The following is a 20,239-nucleotide window of genomic DNA, read 5'->3' as shown; positions in this document are numbered from 1 at the left end:
TGCATTGGATGGGGGCACTGGTCACTCTGCATTGGATGGGAGCACTGGTCACTCTGCATTGATGGGGGCACTGGTCACTCTGCATTGGAAAGACACTGGTCAGGCTACATTGGATGGGGGCACTGGTCACTCTGCATTGAATGAGGGCACTGGTCACTCTGCATTGGATGGGGGCACTGGCCACTCTGCATTGGATGGGGGCACTGGTCACTCTGCATTGGATGGGGGCACTGGTCACTCTGCATGGGATGGGGCACTGGTCACTCTGCATTGGATAGACACTGGTCAGTCTGCATTGTTGGGCACTGGTGAGGCTGCATTGCTGGACACAGCTGAGCCCTGAATTCTTTATGTAGCACGCTCCTGAGTGCTACTTAGCCCTGCATTCTTTATTTAGTGCGCTCTTTAGCCCTGCATTCTTTATGTAATGCACTCCTGGACTCTGCTCTCTGGAAGTAGTGCACTCCTGAACTCTGCACCGTTTTTTCTCTATGTTATCTTCATAACATTTGGTAGTCACATTTCAAAAAAATTTTAAGCAGTATCTTTTTTTTTGTTTTTATTTATCTCATGAAATGTGAGAAATAACGAATATATGTCATACAATCATTCCATACACACACATACTTCATACACTGCATACATAATTTGAGGAAAATATGCTTATAAAATAGTTTACCATTTGCCAATAAAAAATGTTACGGATTTATTTTTAAAAATCCGGTCACCTTAACCTAGGTAACTATGAATTAAAAAAAAAAAAAACATACATCGCTCGGTACACAGCGGGACCCCATTCTGTCACTGGGAGTGAGATGGCAGAAGAAAGCCAGACTGGTGGAGTGGGGAAAGGGCTCAGTGGTGTTTTCCTTCTAAATACTACATTTTGGAAGACAAGCTGTGCAGCATAATGGGACAAGTGTTAAACAGAAGGGATCTGTATGGTGCTCCACAGTGGCAAAGTGTACAGCTCAACTCTAAGCTGGGGTTCCACCTTAACGTTGACTTTACCATGAACACAGCCCCGCCCCTGGTCCTCGGCATTAGTGATTGCGTACACACGCAGAGGGACCCCCATGTGCAGGGTGAATAGGCCTACAGTGTGGTGACTCCCCCCTAATGGGGGCACAGACATCAATGAAAACTCAACAAAGGGTCTAACCCTTTACCCCGGGCCCCACTCCACCCCAGAGAAACACTTTAAAGTGGAGCGCCACCCCAAAGGGAAGTTCCGCTTTAAGCACTCCTTTCCCCCCAAATATTCTCCTCTCCCCCTCCCTCCTTGCAATCTTCTGGAACACATCACAGGTCCTAGATTGCCCAAACAATGGGGAGGTGCAAGCTGTCAAAGCCGGGTACCCACACTTTCAATGCCGGCACGAGTAGAGGAGAGCTGGTCTGCGGCTCTCCTGACAGGGGGGGGGTTCTGAGCTGGCAATTAGAGCATTGATTACCAGTGCAGACCCTTGTGGGGGTGCCACTAAAGCCACCAGGGATTGCCCACCCATGACCATCAGGGATACCCACCAGGGATGGCAATCAGGGCTCAGGGACCCTTTCAGTGCCCTCCCCATCAGAGCTGCCCATGACTGCCATCTATCAGTGCCATCCACCAGTGCCCATCATTGCAATATTTCTGTGCCGCCCACCAGTGCCCATTATTGCCCCCCAGTGCCATCTATCAGTGCCCACCAATGCTGCATATTAGTGCCACCCTATCAGTGCCTCCTCACCAGTGCCTGTCAGTGCGGCCTCATCAGTGCAGTCAAAAACGTATCTATTTACAAAATTGTACAGCATAAACAAAAAAAATGTTTTTTTTTTCAAACTCTTCTCTCTTTTTTTATTTGTGTAGCAAAAAAGAAAAAACCTTGCGGTGATCAAATACCACCCAAAGAAGCTCTATTTGTGGGGAAAAAATGACATAAGTTTGGTTTAGGTACAGTGTTGCATGACCGCGCAATTGTCATTTAAAATGCAACAGCGCTAAAAGCTGAAAATTGGCCTGGGCAGGAAGGGGGTGAAAGTGCCCGGTATTGAAGTGGTTAATAAAAGTCCTGACTTTTAATAAACGCAAAAATAAGTGAAGCTCTGCTTTAACTCCTCCTTTACCAAAGCATGTTTAGAAACGTCCTGAAATACAAGGGGTAAAGCAAGCTCAGGGCTGCTGCTGCTTGTTTATATACGAATGATTCTCGTTCCTGAGGAAATAAATAACTCTCCTCATCTCCTCAGTGTTCTGGAGGCTAGGAGCGCCTTCTTCACCTCACAGCTCCACAAAGCAGCTCTGCTATCTACACTCCGCCCTCAGGTATCTTCCCTCACAGTCCTCCAGGCTCCCAGCAGTCATTGTTCCGATATCCCATCATGCACCGGGCAGGCACCTCTCGTCTCGTTGGTGCCCGGAGCGCTGAGTGTGGAAAGATGGCAGCGGAGCGGCAGGCTGGTGCTGGGATGGAGGAAAATAAGGAGAATGAGCGGCCGCTGGCAGGGAAGGCTGGAGCCCTAGGAGACACTCTGGGCCTGGAGAGTATCCTGACACCGGGGGAGGAGAGAGCCGGCTGAGGGGACACACACAGCACAGCCGACCGGAGAGCTGACGTGTCAGTAAGGGGGTGTGTGGTGAGGGGCCCCGGAGGATGGCCGGCCCTCTGCTGACACTTAGGAGGGAGGAGGACTGAGGGGCACCAACACATGGAGGATTTCTGGTGGTGCAGTGGAGGGAATGAGAGGCGAGGGGCCCCAACATCTGTGGATATGTGAGGTGAAGGGGCCCCAACATCTGGCACATTTGTGATTATTGGACTCAAGGGCCCCACATCTGACCATAACCTAGGAAGGGAAGGCATGGGACCAGAGGGCCCGATATATCACAGAAAGCATGGGATCACAGGGCTCCACATTGACAGATCCCTTGGTAATGGGAAAAAGGAGCCCATGGGACTCAAGGACCCCCATATGTGACATAGATCTGCAATTAATAAGGGGGGTGAAAGCATGGTACCTGAAGGCCCTCACACCCAACAGATAGCTAGGTCAGTAAGAAGAGGAGGCCATGGCCCCCACATCTGACTTATTCCTGGGGTTAACGGGGGTGGTGAAAGCATGGAATATATAGGCCCTCAAGCCTGACAAATCCCTAGGTAATGGGGAAGAGGGCATGAGACCCAAGAGCCCCCCCCCCCCCCCCACATGTAACAGTCGATACCTAGGTAATGGAAAGAGGCCATGGGACCCAAGAGCCCCCCATATGTGACAGATACCTAGGTAATGGGAAGAAGAGGCCATGGGACCCAAGAGCCCCCCCCATATGTGACAGATCCCTAGGTAATAGGGAAGAAGAGGCCATGGGACCCATGAGCCCCCCCACATGTAACGGATCCCTAGGTAATTGGAAGAAGAGGCCATGGGACCCAAGAGCCCCCCATATGTGAAAGATCCCTAGGTAATGGGGAAGAAGAGGCCATGGGACCCAAGAGCCCCCCCCACATGTAACAGATCCCTAGGTAATTGGAAGAAGAGGCCATAGGACCCAAGAGCCCCCCATATGTGACAAATCCCTAGGTAATGGGGAAGAAGAGGCCATGGGACCCAAGAGCCCCCCACATGTGACAGATCCCTAGGTAATGGGAAGAAGAGGTCACGGGACCCAAGAGCCCCCCCACATGTGACAGATCCCTAGGTTATGGGAAGAAGAGGCCATGGGACCCAAGAGCCCCCCCCACATGTAACGGATCCCTAGGTAATTGGAAGAAGAGGCCATGGGACCCAAGAGCCCCCCATATGTGACAGATCCCTAGGTAATTGGAAGAAGAGGCCATGGGACCCAAGAGCCCCCCATATGTGACAGATCCCTAGGTAATGGGAAGAAGAGGTCACGGGACCCAAGAGCCCCCCCCACATGTGACAGATCCCTAGGTTATGGGAAGAAGAGGCCATGGGACCCAAGAGCCCCCCCACATGTAACGGATCCCTAGGTAATTGGAAGAAGAGGCCATGGGACCCAAGAGCCCCCCATATGTGACAGATCCCTAGGTAATTGGAAGAAGAGGCCATGGGACCCAAGAGCCCCCCATATGTGACAGATACCTAGGTAATGGGGAAGAAGAGGCCATGGGACCCAAGAGCCCCCCATATGTGACAGATACCTAGGTAATGGGCAGAAGAGGCCATGGGACCCAAGAGCCCCCCACATGTGACAGATACCTAGGTAATGTGGAAGAAGAGGCCATGGGACCCAAGAGCCCCCCCCCCCACATGTAACAGATCCCTAGGTAATTGGAAGAAGAGGCCATGGGACCCAAGAGCCCCCCATATGTGAAAGATCCCTAGGTAATGGGGAAGAAGAGGCCATGGGACCCAAGAGCCCCCCCACATGTAACAGATCCCTAGGTAATTGGAAGAAGAGGCCATAGGACCCAAGAGCCCCCCATATGTGACAAATCCCTAGGTAATGGGGAAGAAGAGGCCATGGGACCCAAGAGCCCCCCACATGTGACAGATCCCTAGGTAATGGGAAGAAGAGGCCATGGGACCCAAGAGCCCCCCCACATGTGACAGAACCCTAGGTTATGGGAAGAGGCGGCCATGGGACCCAAGAGCCCCCCCACATGTAACGGATCCCTAGGTAATTGGAAGAAGAGGCCATGGGACCCAAGAGCCCCCCATATGTGACAGATCCCTAGGTAATTGGAAGAAGAGGCCATGGGACCCAAGAGCCCCCCATATGTGACAGATCCCTAGGTAATGGGAAGAAGAGGTCACTGGACCCAAGAGCCCCCCCACATGTGACAGATCCCTAGGTTATGGGAAGAAGAGGCCATGGGACCCAAGAGCCCCCCCACATGTAACGGATCCCTAGGTAATTGGAAGAAGAGGCCATGGGACCCAAGAGCCCCCCATATGTGACAGATACCTAGGTAATGGGGAAGAAGAGGCCATGAGACCCAAGAGCCCCCCATATGTGACAGATACCTAGGTAATGGGCAGAAGAGGCCATGGGACCCAAGAGCCCCCCACATGTGACAGATACCTAGGTAATGTGGAAGAAGAGGCCATGGGACCCAAGAGCCCCCCACATGTGACAGATACCTAGGTAATGGGGAAGAAGAGGCCATGGGACCCAAGAGCCCCCCCCCCCCCCCCACATGACAGATACCTAGGTAATGGGGAAGAAGAGGCCATGGGACCCAAGAGCCCCCCACATGTGACAGATCCCTAGGTAATGGGAAGAAGAGGCCGTGGGACCCAAGAGCCCCCCACATTTGGCAGATCGCTAGGTAATGGTAATTAAACTTCCGCTTTAAATTTGTATTTTTTAGTTTTGCAGTCAACTTTGAGAACCTCACGGTTTGGTATGTGTTCTAATTACAGGGCAAACCTTAAAATATTTCTTACCTTTCTAGATTTTGGAGCAGGCCACGAGCTGATGGAAAGTTACTCAATTAGAGATGAGAGATCTGGACAAACCGAGTTTACTGTCATTAACATAGAATGCAGAAGCTTCTAGATCTCTAACCCTATGTTAGGACAGACAGTGATCAAATCTGGTTTACAGCTGATGATGAGATCTGCCACTAACACAAAAAAACAAACCACAAAGTGCAATAAGCTACCTGCTGTCAAATATAACCTATGTTTTAAATAGATGTACATTTTAATAGCAAAAGGATATAATGCATGAAAATGAGATCTGCCAGCACAGTAAAAAGATTGATGATGGTAAATATTAAAATGTATCTAAACACAAAAATGTGATATATTGCAGATGATTAATTCTGAATTGTGATGGCTGCATTTTTTTTTTCTTTTAGGCTCCCCCCCCCCCCTCTTGTTTTTACCTGGTGATCTGGCCAGTAACACACTTCCTATTTTAGGTAGTCTCTGCACTGGATGAAGGAGCAAAGAAAATGCCTTTGGACAGCAGCATTGTCAATCTATGGAGAGGGTAGGGTTAGACTAGCAGACTTAGATGGACCTGCGCTCCAGCTTTTGTTACACTTTACAGGCTGGCCCAAATGAACTATGTCCCCCACTAACCTGAGGCGCCTGCATAAAATTGTATGTACCTAAGGTTACATACAGCACAGTGTTCCGGGTGCGAGCTGAGGCCTTCCTGTCTCTTACCCGGAACACAATAGAGTGTCTGTCTGAGCGGTGCTTAACTATTTATAGAAAGCGATGTATTCTAGCAGTGACAGTTACATACAGTTTTTACAGCACATGCAGCAGGCCTCACATTTTAGGGAAGGACATGGTTCATTTGGTCCAGCTTGTAAAGTGTAACAAAAGCTGGAGTTCAGCTTTAACAGCTTCCGGACCGTCCGCCGCAAACCAATGTAGTACTACATCGGGCAAGCGGGGATGCCAATACATGGGACCAGCGGCCGCGATTGCCGCTGTGCATCCATGAACGCTCCCTGCTGAGAGGACGGCGGTCAGCTGTTGTAAACACAGCCGACCGTTCTTCTCCTTCTATATAGGATCACAGGTCTCTGTGGTCATTTCACAATTTCCCCACAGGTAATAAACACTCCCCTAGGCTCACATTTAACCCTCTAATCACCTTCGAGGTTAAACCCTTCCCTTCCAATGTCATTATTACTGCAACAGTGCACTGGTTACTGTAGTAATGTCACTGCCCCCCCCCCCCAAAAAAAGTGTCAAAAATGTTAGGGGTCCAATGTGTCCGCCGCAGTGTCGCATTCCTGCTAAAAATCACAGATCGCTGCCATTACTAGTAAAAAAAAAAAAATCCAATGAAAATACGCATATTGCGTTTTTGATTTTTTTTTTTTTTTTTCTGGGGACTGTTCTATAGCAGAATTGTTTTAGAATTGTTGCACTTTTTTTCTGTATTATAGCTCAAAAAATAAAAACCGCACAGGAGATCAAATACCATAAAAAAAGCTCTATTTGTGGGGAAAAAAGGACATCAATTTTATTTTTGTACAGTGTTGAACGACCGCGCAATTTTTCGTTAAACTTGCGCAGTGCCGAATTGCAAACAATGGACTGGTCATTAAGGGGGCAAATCCTTCTGGTCCAGAAGTGGTTAAAACTTAACTCCAGAAAGAACTTTTAAAGCAGAAAAAAACTCCTCAAAATGCCCTCAAATGTTTAATTTATTCATAAATTGTACGATCTAGAGGAGGGGATATCTAGTACAATCTCAGTATTTGCGGATGATACTAAACTAAGCATGCAAATATCTTCTATGCAGGATGTGGAAACCTTACAAGCAGACCTGAACAAAATAATGGGGTGGGAAACTACATGGCAGATGAGGTTTAATGTTGAAAAATGTAAAGTAATGCACTTGGGTGCCAGAAAGCAAGCTACTCACTAGGAAGGGGGGGGGGAACCTCTAGGTGAGTCTAGGATGGAAAAAGACTTGGGGGTACTGGTAGACAACAGGCTTGGCAGTGGCATGCAATGCCAAGCCGCTGCAAGCAAAGCCAACAGAATACTGGGATGTATAAAAAAGGGGATTCACTCCAGAAATAAAGAGATTATTCTCCCACTCTACAAGACTCTGGTCCGGCCACATCTGGAGTATGCTGTCCAGTTCTGGGCACCGGTCCTCAGGAAGGATGTGCTGGAACTGGAGAAAGTCCAGAGAAGGGCAACAAAAATAATTAGGGGAATGGAGGACATCAGCTATGAGGAAAGACTACAAGCACTGAACCTTTTCTCTCTGGAGAAGAGACGATTGAGGGGGGATATGATATCAATGTACAAATACTGTACTGGTGACCCTAGCATAAGGAACAAACTATTCAGAGAGAGGAGATACAATAAGACACGTGGCCACTCACTAAAACTAGAGGAAAGGCAGTTTAACATTAAAGTACGTAGGGGGTTCTTTACTGTCAGAGCAGTAAGGATGTGAAATTCTCTTCCACAAGCAGTCGTATCAGCAGGGAGCATCGATAGTTTAAAAAAACTATTAGATGGGCACCTTAAAGACCACAACATACAGGGGTATACAATGTACGGTTAACAGCAAACACACACACACAGCATAGGTTGAACTGGATGGACGGATGTCTTTTTTCAACCTCACTAACTATGTAACTATGTACAGCAATGCGGTGGTTACATCCCTAGCTGGGTGCTGTCCTCTTCTTCCTGGGCTACTTCTGGGTGCTGGAGTTTCAGCTTCTTGATTGGCCAGTGGGGGATGATGTTACGCATGCACACAGGAGTCAGTCATTCCGGCACAGTTGGAGAATGCCGTGAATGCACGCTGAGCTATGCTTGCGCTGCTTAGTGAACATTTAGTGGAGGACTGAGCAGGCAAGTAAGTTTGTTTTGTTGCAGAAGAGACCTAGCATGTCTCATCTGCAAAAACAGTTTGGTTAAAAGGAAGTTAAAATAAAAAATAAGATTTACTGCTCAGATCACCAGAGGAAAATAAAGCAAAATATATCTAAAAAGGTAGGTAATGCAGCCACCACATTTAAAATAGAAGTTCAGTCAAACACTAAGCTTAAATCTACTGTCATCCCGATTCTAAGCCATATATGAACTACCCTGTAAAGGAAAGAAGTCTATACTTACCTGTTCCCTGAGTGCTCCAGTCCAGTCACATGATCTTCCCAGCAGCCGGCTTCAGTGAAGAGAGATCGCTGACAACAGCTGTAATGCCTGGAGTGACATCACCTTAGGCTTTCTATGGGGCCCCCATAATTGGCTGTCCCACCTCTACACTAAAGCTGGCGCTTCAGTGTAGAGGGTGAATAGTTTCCTTCTGAAAAGCATACACATCTATCATTTACATGGTAGTTAGACATAGAATGGGGGTGGGAGCAGGTCTAGCCTTAGTTGGCATTTGACTAGACTGCCACTTTAAGGATTGATAAGCTGCAGTATATAGCATTTTTGGTTTAGACAGGCGTTAGGGCTAACACAAGTGATTAAGAGATTTATCGCTACTTAAAATTGCTGCGTTTACTTTCATAAATTGAATTGCTGCTTTCAATAATTGTGCATGCAAATACCCACTTTGTCAGAGTCCGTATTTGTATATGTGATGTCTTCTAACAAAGTTGCTGCTAGTGCAGGGCAATTTTAGAGGGCACCATGAATGCTGTGGATAAATTGAGAAATGAATGCAGGGGAATGCCCTAGCACTATATGTTGCCTGGGTCTATATACAGATGTCTTTCAGTTTATTTTATCTCCAGTAGGGTTGCACTGATACCGTTTTTTTTTTTTTAAAACAAACAGAAAAAGCCTCTCAGGTGCAAGTTCCGAGCCTTTTGCAGGTCCGATCCGTCATCCAAGAGTAGAAAAATCCAAAATTGAGACCGCACTCAGGGTGATATGATGAAATCAATAAATTCTTTTATTCCTCGTAAATGAAGCAAACAGACAGTGCACAAACAGACGTGTCGGGTTGACGCGTTTCACGATGCTGTAGATCGCTTACTCATAACCACACTGCGGAGTAAGCGATCTACAGCACACGTCTGTTTGTGCACTGTCTGTTTGCTTCATTTACGAGGAATAAAATAATTTATTGATTTCATCATATCACTCTTAGTGCGGTCCCAATTTTGGATTTTTCTATCGTTTTTTGATTTTTTTACCCAGGAGTACCGATACTTTTGGTCATGTACTTGCCAATACAGAGGAGCGATACCTTTGCGGTGCAATTTGAGCCCATACAAAATAATGGTCTCAAACCGCACTGCAAAAAATGTGTTGCGATTCCTGTCGGAAACACATACGGTTTGCCCCACCGCGATCCTGTGTGAACCAAGGCTAAAGTCACTATGAAAATCCTTGGTTCACACAGGAGTAGGCAGAAATTGCACCACATTTTTGTTCTAATTGCATGCGATTATTTGCAGTGCGATTTGAGCCCATTAATTTTGTATCGGCTGAAATTGCACCGCAAAGGTATTGGTTTCCGGCAGCAGAGCATTTGCACGAGTAAAAATGCATAGTATCTGCCCCGGTATCTCTGCAACCCTAATCTCGAGGTATTCTTTAATGTTCAGATCAATCATCAAATCTGTGTATGAACACCTTTACTGTTAGCCATAAGGCTCCTGAACTTTAAATGCTCTGTGTGGACTTAGCATTTAAAAGATTTGCATATTGTGCTGCAGCTTAGCAAAAGTTGCAATTTGGCAGCACTCTGGTTATGGCTGTGGGTTGTCTCCCCAGGTGGCAGCATCTGTTTTATAACTATTCTTTAATTTCTTGGAATTATTTAATCAGGAATTTCTATGTAAGGGCTTAGGTTAAAGTTAGAGTTTCTTGCCCTTCATTATTTCCTTAACTCCATATACAGTCCTTCAGATTATTAAGGAATCCCAGCAGCAACATGGCATGCGACATGGAGACTTCCAGAGATACAGGTGAGGCCACTGTAAATATACTGTAATGTATTTGTAAAAACGTATGGTATAGGATAGAGCTGCACGATTAATCGTTAAAAAATCGTGATCTCGATTCACCCCCCCCACTTTCTTAATACGGCATGTCCTTGATTCTTATAGAGCCGTTCTCTGCTCACAGCTGTCAAAAAAAAAGAGCCTCTGGCAAGCTAGATAACTATAAACACAATGTTTTACAGTGTATTATTTCATTCTTTTGGATCAAAGGAATTAATTTCGTCTGTAAGGCTCGGTTCACAATTGTGCGATGCGGGAACGCTGCGAATATGCAGCGTGATCCCGCATCGCATCCACACATCTGGCAGTTCACACTGCCATATGCGATACGCAGGGGGTGTCAATTAAATGTTAACGACACCCCCAGTTTGATCGCATATTGCAGTGCGATCTGCAAGTATGCACAGAATCGGATTGCACAAGTGTGAACCACTGTGCGATCCGATTCTGAGGCGGCTCAAAAAATGCCTCGTGCATGTTTGCTGCGGATGCGCTGCAAATTCAGCCATACAAAGTGTATGGCTGAACTCGCATCCGCACATGAGATCGCATGTAATGAAGGAGCAGTGCGCTCCGAATTACATGCGATCAGCGCATCCGCAATAATGTGAACCGGCACTTAGTGAGGGCAGTTTAACCTCTTAAAGACTAAGCCCTTTTCTGACATTTGTTGCTTACAAGTTAGAATCAGCCATTTTTTGCTAGAAAATTACTTAGAACCCCCAAACATTATATATCATTTTTTTTTTTTAGCAGAGACCCTACAGCAGTGATGGCAAACCTTGGCACCCCATATGTTTTGGAATTACATTTCCCATGATGCTCCACTACACTGCAGTGTGCAAGAGCATCATGGGAAATATAGTTCCAAAACATCTGGGGTGTCAAGGTTCACCATCTCTGCCCTAGAGAATAAAATGGCGATCATTGCAATCTTTAATGTCGCACTGTATTTGCGCAAAAGTCTTTCAAATGCAGTTTTTTGGGGGAAAAAGTACACTTTAATGCATTTAAAAAAAAAAACTAAACAGTAAAGTTAACCCAATTTTTTTGTATAATGTAAAAGATGTTACACTGAGAATCGTGATCTTTATTCTAAGCCAAAAAAATCGTAAAATTTTCATTTTATCCAGAATCGTGCAGCTCCAGCATAGGTATTTCTTCTTCTTTGTTCATGGTGTATATGTGTATATAAACATTTCTGCAATACATCTCCCCATGTTTTATCCCTCTAAAGACCCTGCAAAGTGCAGAAAGCTTTCTGTTGATCTGGCATATGCTGCTTATTTCCTTTTTTTGGGCTGACAACACAGCACTTCATTGTATCGGGTGGTGTCAGCCCTGCCATGTTACCTTTGCTAAACTATTGAATTGCTCCCCCTTTCTTTATCTTCACAACATAGGGACTAATTCTTCTGTATGGGGATGCAACGATACAATTTCTTAATGAGTACCGATGCTTTTTTTTCTTTTTAATCACTCCCCAATACCAATTACCGGTACCTACCGCAGCTGTTTACACTTCAGCTGTCAGCAATGGTACAAAGCTATGTACATTTTTTTTTTTTACAAATGAAATGTATTTTTTTTTTGCGCTTTTTTTATGTGAAATGTGTAAATGTTAAAGGTGTAAAAATATTAACGAACAAAGCAAAAGTTTTAATTAATAATAGCTTATTAACTAGTGAACAATAGAAGTGAACAAAAAAAATCAGCAGGAAATTGATAATTAAATGAATAAGGAGTTTCTTGGGAGAGTACATGTGATCAGCAGAGGGCCAATCAGCAGACAGAGGGTCAGGGGTCTTGCAGTCTCATAGGACAGCCAGAAAACGTCTCCTATAAGATTTAACCAGTGCTTGGCTGGACACTGATAGAAGTCACAAGACTGCTCTAACTGTTGATAAGAAAAGGTATTTATAAGTTTATATTTGCTAAAATAATTGCATTTCCATGTTCTGTGTACGGTGGGAGACAAGATTTAGTGAATGCAGGGCCCTTTTTTATCTTTATTGGATTCTATGCATTCAGTTAAAAAAAAAAAAAAACCTGTATGCAGCAGCCCCCCCTAATACTCACCTGAGCCTATCTTTATCCAGTGACATTGCAGGAGTTTCTCAGCTGCCCGGGACTCCCCTCCTTATTGTCTGAGACGGCAGCGTGGTGCAATTGGCTACCATTGCTATCAGTCAGCAAATCAGGAGACAGGGGGCAGGGCCAGGACACGGCTCTGTGTCTGAATGGTCACAGGGAGCTGTGACTCGGCTCGGATGCCCCCATAGCAAGCTGCTTGCTGTGGGGGCACTCAACAGGAGGGAGGGGCCAGGAGCACAGAAGAGGGACCTGAAAAGGAGGATCTGGGCCACTCTGTGCAATACCAACTGCACAGAGCAGGCAAGTAAAGCCCCGTAGGCCGAACGATCGGCCGTCTTTTGTCCGAGGGCTGTCTTGTCTGTTGAAAAGTGCAAAAGACTGCACAAGAATTTTGTCGGCCAACAACAGCCGACTGCAGAAGTGATGTCATGTGATGGTTAACTTTCCTTGTCTTTTTTTTTCTTTTCTGAGCATGCCCAGTCTTGCAAATCTGCTGTCTGTCAGCCGAAATCTGTACTGACTGGCGAACAATCGGCCATTCTGGTGTTGGCCAACAAAAATTTTAATGCCTGCACGACAGATTCTGTTCGGCAGAAAATGCGCTGTCGGAAGCATCATACTAACAAGCCTATAATCGGTCGTCGGCCGAATCTTTACGGCCAACAATCGGTACGTGTGTACGGGCCTTAAAACATGTTTATTATTTAAAAAAAGAGACTTTACAATCACTTTAAGTTCAAGATCCAGATGCACTTGTCAAAGCTGCATACAACTTTTGTCCTATTCATTTATTAAAGAGCTCCGGGTTCTCTTCTAAAACAAGGCAACAATCATTCCTTCGCATTCATATTCAAGTCTTGTGACTATTACTCCTCCAGGATACAGGAATGGAAGCTTTCTACAGTCTGCCTACACATTAACCTAGCAAAAGACTCATTACAGGACTGCTCAGAAAGGTCAAGTTCTAAAAGGCCACATAAGACTCATATCTTACATGAACTAGGATTTATAATGGTGGGGGTACTTTATCATGGGCTCTTGCATTGTGGGATATAGATATAGGGAGCTGTGACTCGGCTCGGGTGCCCCTACAGCAAACAAGACTTTACAATCACTTTAAGGGTTAATAAGGAGTTAAACAGAGGAACATTTGATATAACAAAAATACATTTTTATTTTATTTTTTTGTTGTTTTTTTTACTTGACAGATTGCTTTTAAACTGATTTCATCTGCAAACCAAAGTTCATCCCCTTGATCTTTACATGAATAAACGGATACAAAAAAAGTTTATTTTTATCTCTGTTTCAGTGACTGAGCAATGTTGTAGAAAGACATTGCCTGGCTGTTTTTTTCCTGACATTTCCAATTGCTGGGACTTTGTTTACACTTCAGCTGTCAACAGGGGAACCCCACTGACAGCTGAATGAGTCATCGGTTAGGGAGTGGTGGCCCCGCTCCTTAACTGATATTTGCTGCTTTTCTTTTTACATTTCAGCTGTCAGTGGGAGAATCTAAAAGTATTGGTTTCAGGTATCGGAGCATTTCAACAGGTACCGATATTTGTGCAAATGTTTATTATTGGCACTGATGCCGGTGTCTGTGCAACCCTAGTTCTGTCGTCTGCGATAAGAACTTGGAGTGCCTAGAAAAGCTCTGAATTTACTTGATCAACAGGTATTTTTGTACATTTACTAATGGGATTGCAGCATTGATTGGCTGTGCTCTGGCGCAATTTTTTTTTTTTTTTTTCAAAGAATGTGAAGGCAATGATAAAATTCTATTACTTTTTCTACATTACTTTTTACTTTACATAATAAAGCAACGCCTGCTTTTACACGCACATAAACTTTAATGGCATTCCAGCCTTAGTCCATAGGGTTCAACAATGAGATGAGTTGATCAAAAAAGCAAGGGGATGTCCAGTCACTACTTACCAACCAGCCAGCGACCAACCAAATTAACCTGTCTAACAGTATGCGTTAAAAACCGGGTTTTAGTTGCACACATTTGCAAATACATGCGTAAGCTGCAGGCCACGGCAAGGCACCCTGTAATCTGCAGACCCTAACTCTACCTTTTAAAGAGTCTCCACAGTGAGAGCACATGTTTTTAACCCATACTGTTAGACAGGTTAATTTGGTTGTTTGCTGGCTGGTTGGTAAGTAGTGACTGGATATCCCCTTGCTTTTTTGATCTGCGTTTGCCCTTCCAGTGCTCCTTACTGTTAAGACAAGTTATAGGTGGGGGGAGGTGACCACCTTTTGCAATGAGATGAGTTGGCCCACCCTTTGCAGCTAAAACTGCTTCAACTCTTCTGGGAAGGTTGTTCACAAGGTTTAGGAGCGTGTCTATGGGAATGTTTGACCATTCTTACAGAAGTGCATTTGTGAGGTGAGGCACTGATGTTGACAAGAAGGCCTGGCTCACAGTCTCTGCACTAATTCATCCCAAAGGTGTTCTGTTGGGATGAGGTCAGGACTCTGTGCAGGGCCAGTCAAGTTCCTCCACCCCAAACTCACTCATCTATATCTTCATAGACCTTGCTTTGTGCACTGGTCCAAATCATTTGGTGAAGGGGGGGATTATGGTGTGGGGTTGTTTTTCTGGGGATGGGATAAAGACATGGATGAGCGAGTTTGGAGTGGATTAACTTAACTGGCTTGCACAGAGTCCTGACCTCAACCTGATAGAACACCTTTGGGATGAATTACGAGCCAGGCCTTCTCGTCCACTTCACAAATGCACTTCTGGAAGAATGGTCAAACATTCTCATAGACACACTCTTAAACCTTGTGGACAGCCTTCCCCGAAGAGTTGAAGCTGCAAAGGGTGGGTCAACTGAATATTGAACCCTACAGACTAAGACTGGGATGCTAATAAAGTTCATGTGTGTGTAAAGGCAGGGATCCCAATACTTTTGGTAATATAGTGTATAAGGGAAGCTGAGGTCCTACTTGGCAGCAGATAAGGATGAATTTTTCTTTGGCTGGACAATTGTATTGCAAAAAGATGTCAATATTGCTAGAGGGTAAAAAATGTTCTTTAAAATTTAAAGGAAAATTCTGCCTTGAATTCAGCTTTAAGAAACATTTCCATCCTTAAATTTTTTTTTTTTTTTCCTTTTTAGAGGCTATTGCTCCCGTCGCTTGAGACGTCTAAGGAAAACACTCAATTTTAAGATGGGAAACAGACACAAATTCACAGGAAAGAAAATCACTGTGGAAATGCTGTCTGATAACAGGTAAGTTGATTAACGTTCTCAGAATTGTTTTTTCAGATATTAATGTAGAAAGTTCAATGTTGTTCGAGAAGTAAAATGCAGAAAGAAGTCTTCAAATAAAGTGATTTCCTATTGCAGGTATCTGTTAATCATCTTGATGGATGCGGAGAGAGCCTGGAGCTATGCCATGCAACTTAAAATGGAGGCCAACACAGAGCCTCGCAAGCGCTTCCATCTGCTGTCTCGACTGCGAAAGGCTGTCAAACACGGCGAGGAGCTGGAACGACTCTGTGATAGTGATCGAGTGGATGCAAAGACAAAGTTGGAGGCTCAGGTACTAGAATTCATTATTGTGGTGGCATTAAAAAAAATAAAAAAAAAATAAAAATGTTGCAGAACAAAGATGTTTGTATATGGATTTCATTTTAAAGAAACCCCAACATGGGAAAAAAATATTGCAGGTGGAAGCACATTAAAAAAATCAGATAATTTAAATGCTTGCTTGCCATTTTTCCTTTTTTAAAAAAATGTTTAATTGCAATATTGCTCTGGAAATTGCTAGAAAATTGACTCTCCAGAAAGGATCAGTTCCCTGGCAAAGCCTCCTCCCTTACTGCAAATTATAGGACTCCACTCTACTGGGAGTGTCTAATTGCTTTCTGTACTTGCCAATCTCATTCGCCCCCTCCCCTCATCTCCCTACATAACCTTTCATGTAGCAGCTAGAGGAGTAGAATATTATAGTGTGTCATTTGAGTCACAGCTTAGTCTGCAAAGGCTGCTGACATCACATCCAAGATGACAGCAACCAGAAGCACTCTCAGGGTTTTTGAATATATGCACAAGGACTGCATTTACAGGTCAAAAACGTGCATAAAATGCACAAAAAATCTTACGGGAAGATTGTTGTTGAAACCTGTGGTCTGACAATATTTCTGATATTTAATTCTAACCTGCACCTTGGTTATATAGAAATGTTTAGGTTACAACCTTTCAAAAACAGAAAAAAAGCTGCGCTTAGATCAACTTGTTCACTCCAACATATTCAAATGGCACATATAAATATTAAGATCAATATTACATTTCAGCTGTTGTACATATGTCAGGACAAACATAAACAAGAATATAAAACAGGGAGGTGCAGCGCTAAATGGCAGAGATAAAATTATTCAGAACAGTCCGTAAGGAATTCAGCTAGTCATGCCAGTAATTGCCACCACCACTGAGTAAGAGTCAGGAGTCCAGATGATCAGGCCAATAAGTGTCACCACCACCGATTAGCACCAAATACACTGTCTCTTAACGTCAGGCTATAGCAGCTGTGCAGAGTATGTAACCCAAATGTAGGCTCATCCAAGGTTCCAGATATCCTATAAACCTCGCTTAGGCTGGACCAGGTAACCGAGTTTCTCCCAGAGGAAAAAGATTAATAGATGGCCTCAAAGGAAATAGAGACACTTATAGTGCAGTAATTTAAATAAAAAATTTATTTATTAAACATAAAAGTAATGCACTTACAAAGTCTCAGGATGGCTTAAGTGTGTGTGGCTGTTTCAAACCTTAAAGATGGCTGCTACGTCCTCTTCCGGCACGATTAAATCACACGTCCCAGTACCAGCCCAACGCGGCGTTTCGTCAGCAATGACGTCGTCAGGGGTGTGGTCAGTGGACGGCATCGCAGTGATTTATATAGGAGGGTGGAAGCAAGTGGCACAATTGGCTAAGAAACAACATCCGGCGGATGCCCATAACACCAGGAAGTAAACCTAGCGCCTAACCTTCCTGGTGTTATGGACATCCGCCGGATGTTGTTCCTTAACTAATTGTGCCGCTTGCTTCTGCCCTCCTATATAAATCACCGCAATGCCGTCCACTGACCATGCCCCTGACGACGTCATTGCTGACGAAACGCTGTGTCGGGCTGGTACTGGGACGGGTGACTTAATCGTGCCGGAAGAGGACATAGCAGCCATCTTTAAGGTTTGAAACAGCCACACACGCTTAAGCCATCCTGAGACTTTGTAAGTGCATTACTTTTATGTTTAATACATTTTTGATTTAAATTACTATAAGCACTATAAGTGTCTCTATTTCCTTTGGGGCCATCTATTAATCTTTTTCCTCCGGGAGAAACTCGGTTACCTGGTCCAACCTAAGCAAGGTTTATAGGATATCTGCAAACTTGGATGAGCCTACATTTGGGTTACATACTCCGCACAGTTGCTATAGCCTGACGGTAAGAGACAGTGTGTTTGGTGCTAATCGGTGGTGGTGACACTTGTTGGACTGATCATCCGGACTCCTGACTGTTACTCAGTGGTGGTGGCAGTTACTGGCATGACTAGCTGAATTCCTTATGGACCGTTCTGAATAATTTTATCCCTGCCATTTAGCACTGCACCTCCCTGTTTTATATTCTTGTTTAGGTTACAACCTTGTCTAGGGCTTGTGTGTAATTTCTCACCTTTCCGTAGGCATACAGCGCCTATCTCAATGGCATGCTGCAGTTTGAACAACAGCAGTGGGAAGAAGCAATGAAAGCCTTCAACAAATGCAAGTAAGTGTACATGGTGTTTTGTGTGCATGTGTGTATAACTGAAATCATATTTAATGTTGTTCTCCTCTGCTGTCTGTAACGTTGCTTGGTTTATCTTAGAACCATCTATGAAAAGCTGGCCAGTGCTTTCACTGAGGAGCAAGCTGTACTGTACAACCAAAGAGTGGAGGAGATCTCACCCAACATCCGTTATTGTGCCTACAATATTGGTAAGGAGGTATCTTGCATGAGGTTATGTATAGTTTACTATGCTGCACCTGGTAGTTTTTCTTCTGTTCAGTAATTTATTTATTTTTTCCCAAGTAAAGCTTTAAAGCAGGAGTATAGTTAAAAAAAAAATAAATAATAAATCTCCCTGCAAGGTAAAGTCATAATGTGCTAATGTGCAACGCATACTAGCATGTTATGAAAGCCTTACCTTGAAACAAAGCTCTCCATCCGCGCTGTCACTGCTGACAGGGCTTTCATCTTCAACATAGTCTTCCTTCCGGGTTCTTGGGCTGCGGTCCTTTTGAGTGGCTGAGCTGTGATGCTGTCACGGTTTACAGCAGAGGGGCTAAGGTAATGGCACAGGACTCTGAAGGAATGGCCCGGGTATACCATTCCTTCAGAGCGCATGCGCTAGTGACATCACCAGCTGCGGGGCACTGAATATCTCCTAAATGGTGCACGTTTAACCACTTCTGGATCAGGCCTATTTCTGACACTTGTTTGCAAGGTAAAATCAGCATTTTTGGCTAGAAAATTACTTAGAAACCCCAAATATATATATATATATATATATATATATATATATATATATATATATATATATATATATATATATATTTTATTTATTTTTTTTTTTTTTCTCTAAAACCCTAGAGAATAAAATGGAGATCGTTGCAATACTTTGTCACACTGTATTTGCGCAGCAGTCTTACAAAGGCAATATTTTGGGAAAAATAATTTTTTTTGAATTGAAAAATAAGGAAACAGGAAAGTTAGCCCAATTTTTTCTATATTGCCAAAGATAATGTTACGTCGAATAAATTGAGACCTAACAACCTGTCCTGCTCCAAAATTGCGCACACTCGTGGAATGGCGACAAACCTTGGTAAAAAAAACTCCGTAGGCGACACTTGAAAATTTTCTACAGGTTACCAGTCTAGAGTTAGACGAGGTCTAGTGCTAGAATTATTGCTCTTGCTCTAACGATCGTGGTAATACCTCACGTGTGGTTTGAACACTGTGTTGAACACTGTGTACACATGTGGGCGCGACTTGCGTATGCGTTCGCTTCTGCGTGAGAGCTCCGAGGGTTGGGGCACTTTTTAATTTTTTTCTTTTTTTTTCTTTATTTTACTTTTTATTTACACTCCCGTTTCAAACTTTTTTTTTTTTTTTTTCTGATCACTTTTATTCCTATCACAAGGAATGTAAACATCCCTTGTAAAATAAATAAGCAGGACAGGTCCTCTTTAATGTGAGATCTGGGTTCAAAAAAGATCTACAATTTATAGCAATAAAAAAAAAAAAAAAAATGTTTTTTTAAAAAAAAGAAAAAAATTGGCTCTTTTAAGGTCGAGGGCTGAAGCGATGTCTGATGTCGCTCCGGTCCTCCAAGGGTTTAGTCGAGTGGGGGCCATCTTGCCCTCACTCGACTTCCTGCCCAGCACCATGGAGGACCAGATTGTTTTCCCCGCTACTGACGGCTCCGCTGAGCGGGGAAAACGACCGGGAAATGGAATTGCACAGAGTGGCCCTAAACCTCTTCTTCTTGGGTCCCCTGCCGGTGCTCCTGGCCCCTCATTTCTGTCCAGTGCCCCAGGGGAAGCTGCTTTCCATGAGGGAACTCATGCAAGCTCGCCCCCGAGCCCCACTGCTACATCCATTGACACAGGCAGCGGGACTCGGCCCCGCCCCTTGCTCCCTCGTCACTGGCTTTGATTGACAGCAGCAAGTGCCAAACAAAGCCAGTG

At 44.4% G+C, this 20,239-nt stretch overlaps 1 protein-coding gene across 1 annotated transcript in view; it reads left to right on the top strand.

Annotated features, from left to right (window-relative positions):
* The first annotated feature begins 2,374 nt into the window (after positions 1–2,374).
* The window catches only part of SRP68 (signal recognition particle 68), a 66,475-nt gene continuing 48,610 nt past the window's right edge, over positions 2,375–20,239 (top strand). Inside the window, exons 1-6 of the mRNA XM_082271384.1 lie at positions 2,375–2,530; positions 10,304–10,370; positions 15,629–15,742; positions 15,860–16,055; positions 18,196–18,278; positions 18,378–18,487. Of these exons, the coding sequence (XP_082127510.1) occupies positions 2,425–2,530; positions 10,304–10,370; positions 15,629–15,742; positions 15,860–16,055; positions 18,196–18,278; positions 18,378–18,487 (676 nt within the window). The 5' untranslated portion in view covers positions 2,375–2,424. The remainder of the gene's footprint in view (positions 2,531–10,303; positions 10,371–15,628; positions 15,743–15,859; positions 16,056–18,195; positions 18,279–18,377; positions 18,488–20,239) is intronic.

The sequence above is a fragment of the Pelophylax lessonae genome (assembly GCF_965119305.1).
Source record: "Pelophylax lessonae genome assembly, chromosome: 11".
NCBI classification, from domain to species: Eukaryota; Metazoa; Chordata; class Amphibia; order Anura; family Ranidae; genus Pelophylax; species Pelophylax lessonae.
The sequence above is the reverse complement of the archived record's forward strand: the minus strand, read 5'-3'. Positions and strand labels throughout refer to the sequence as shown.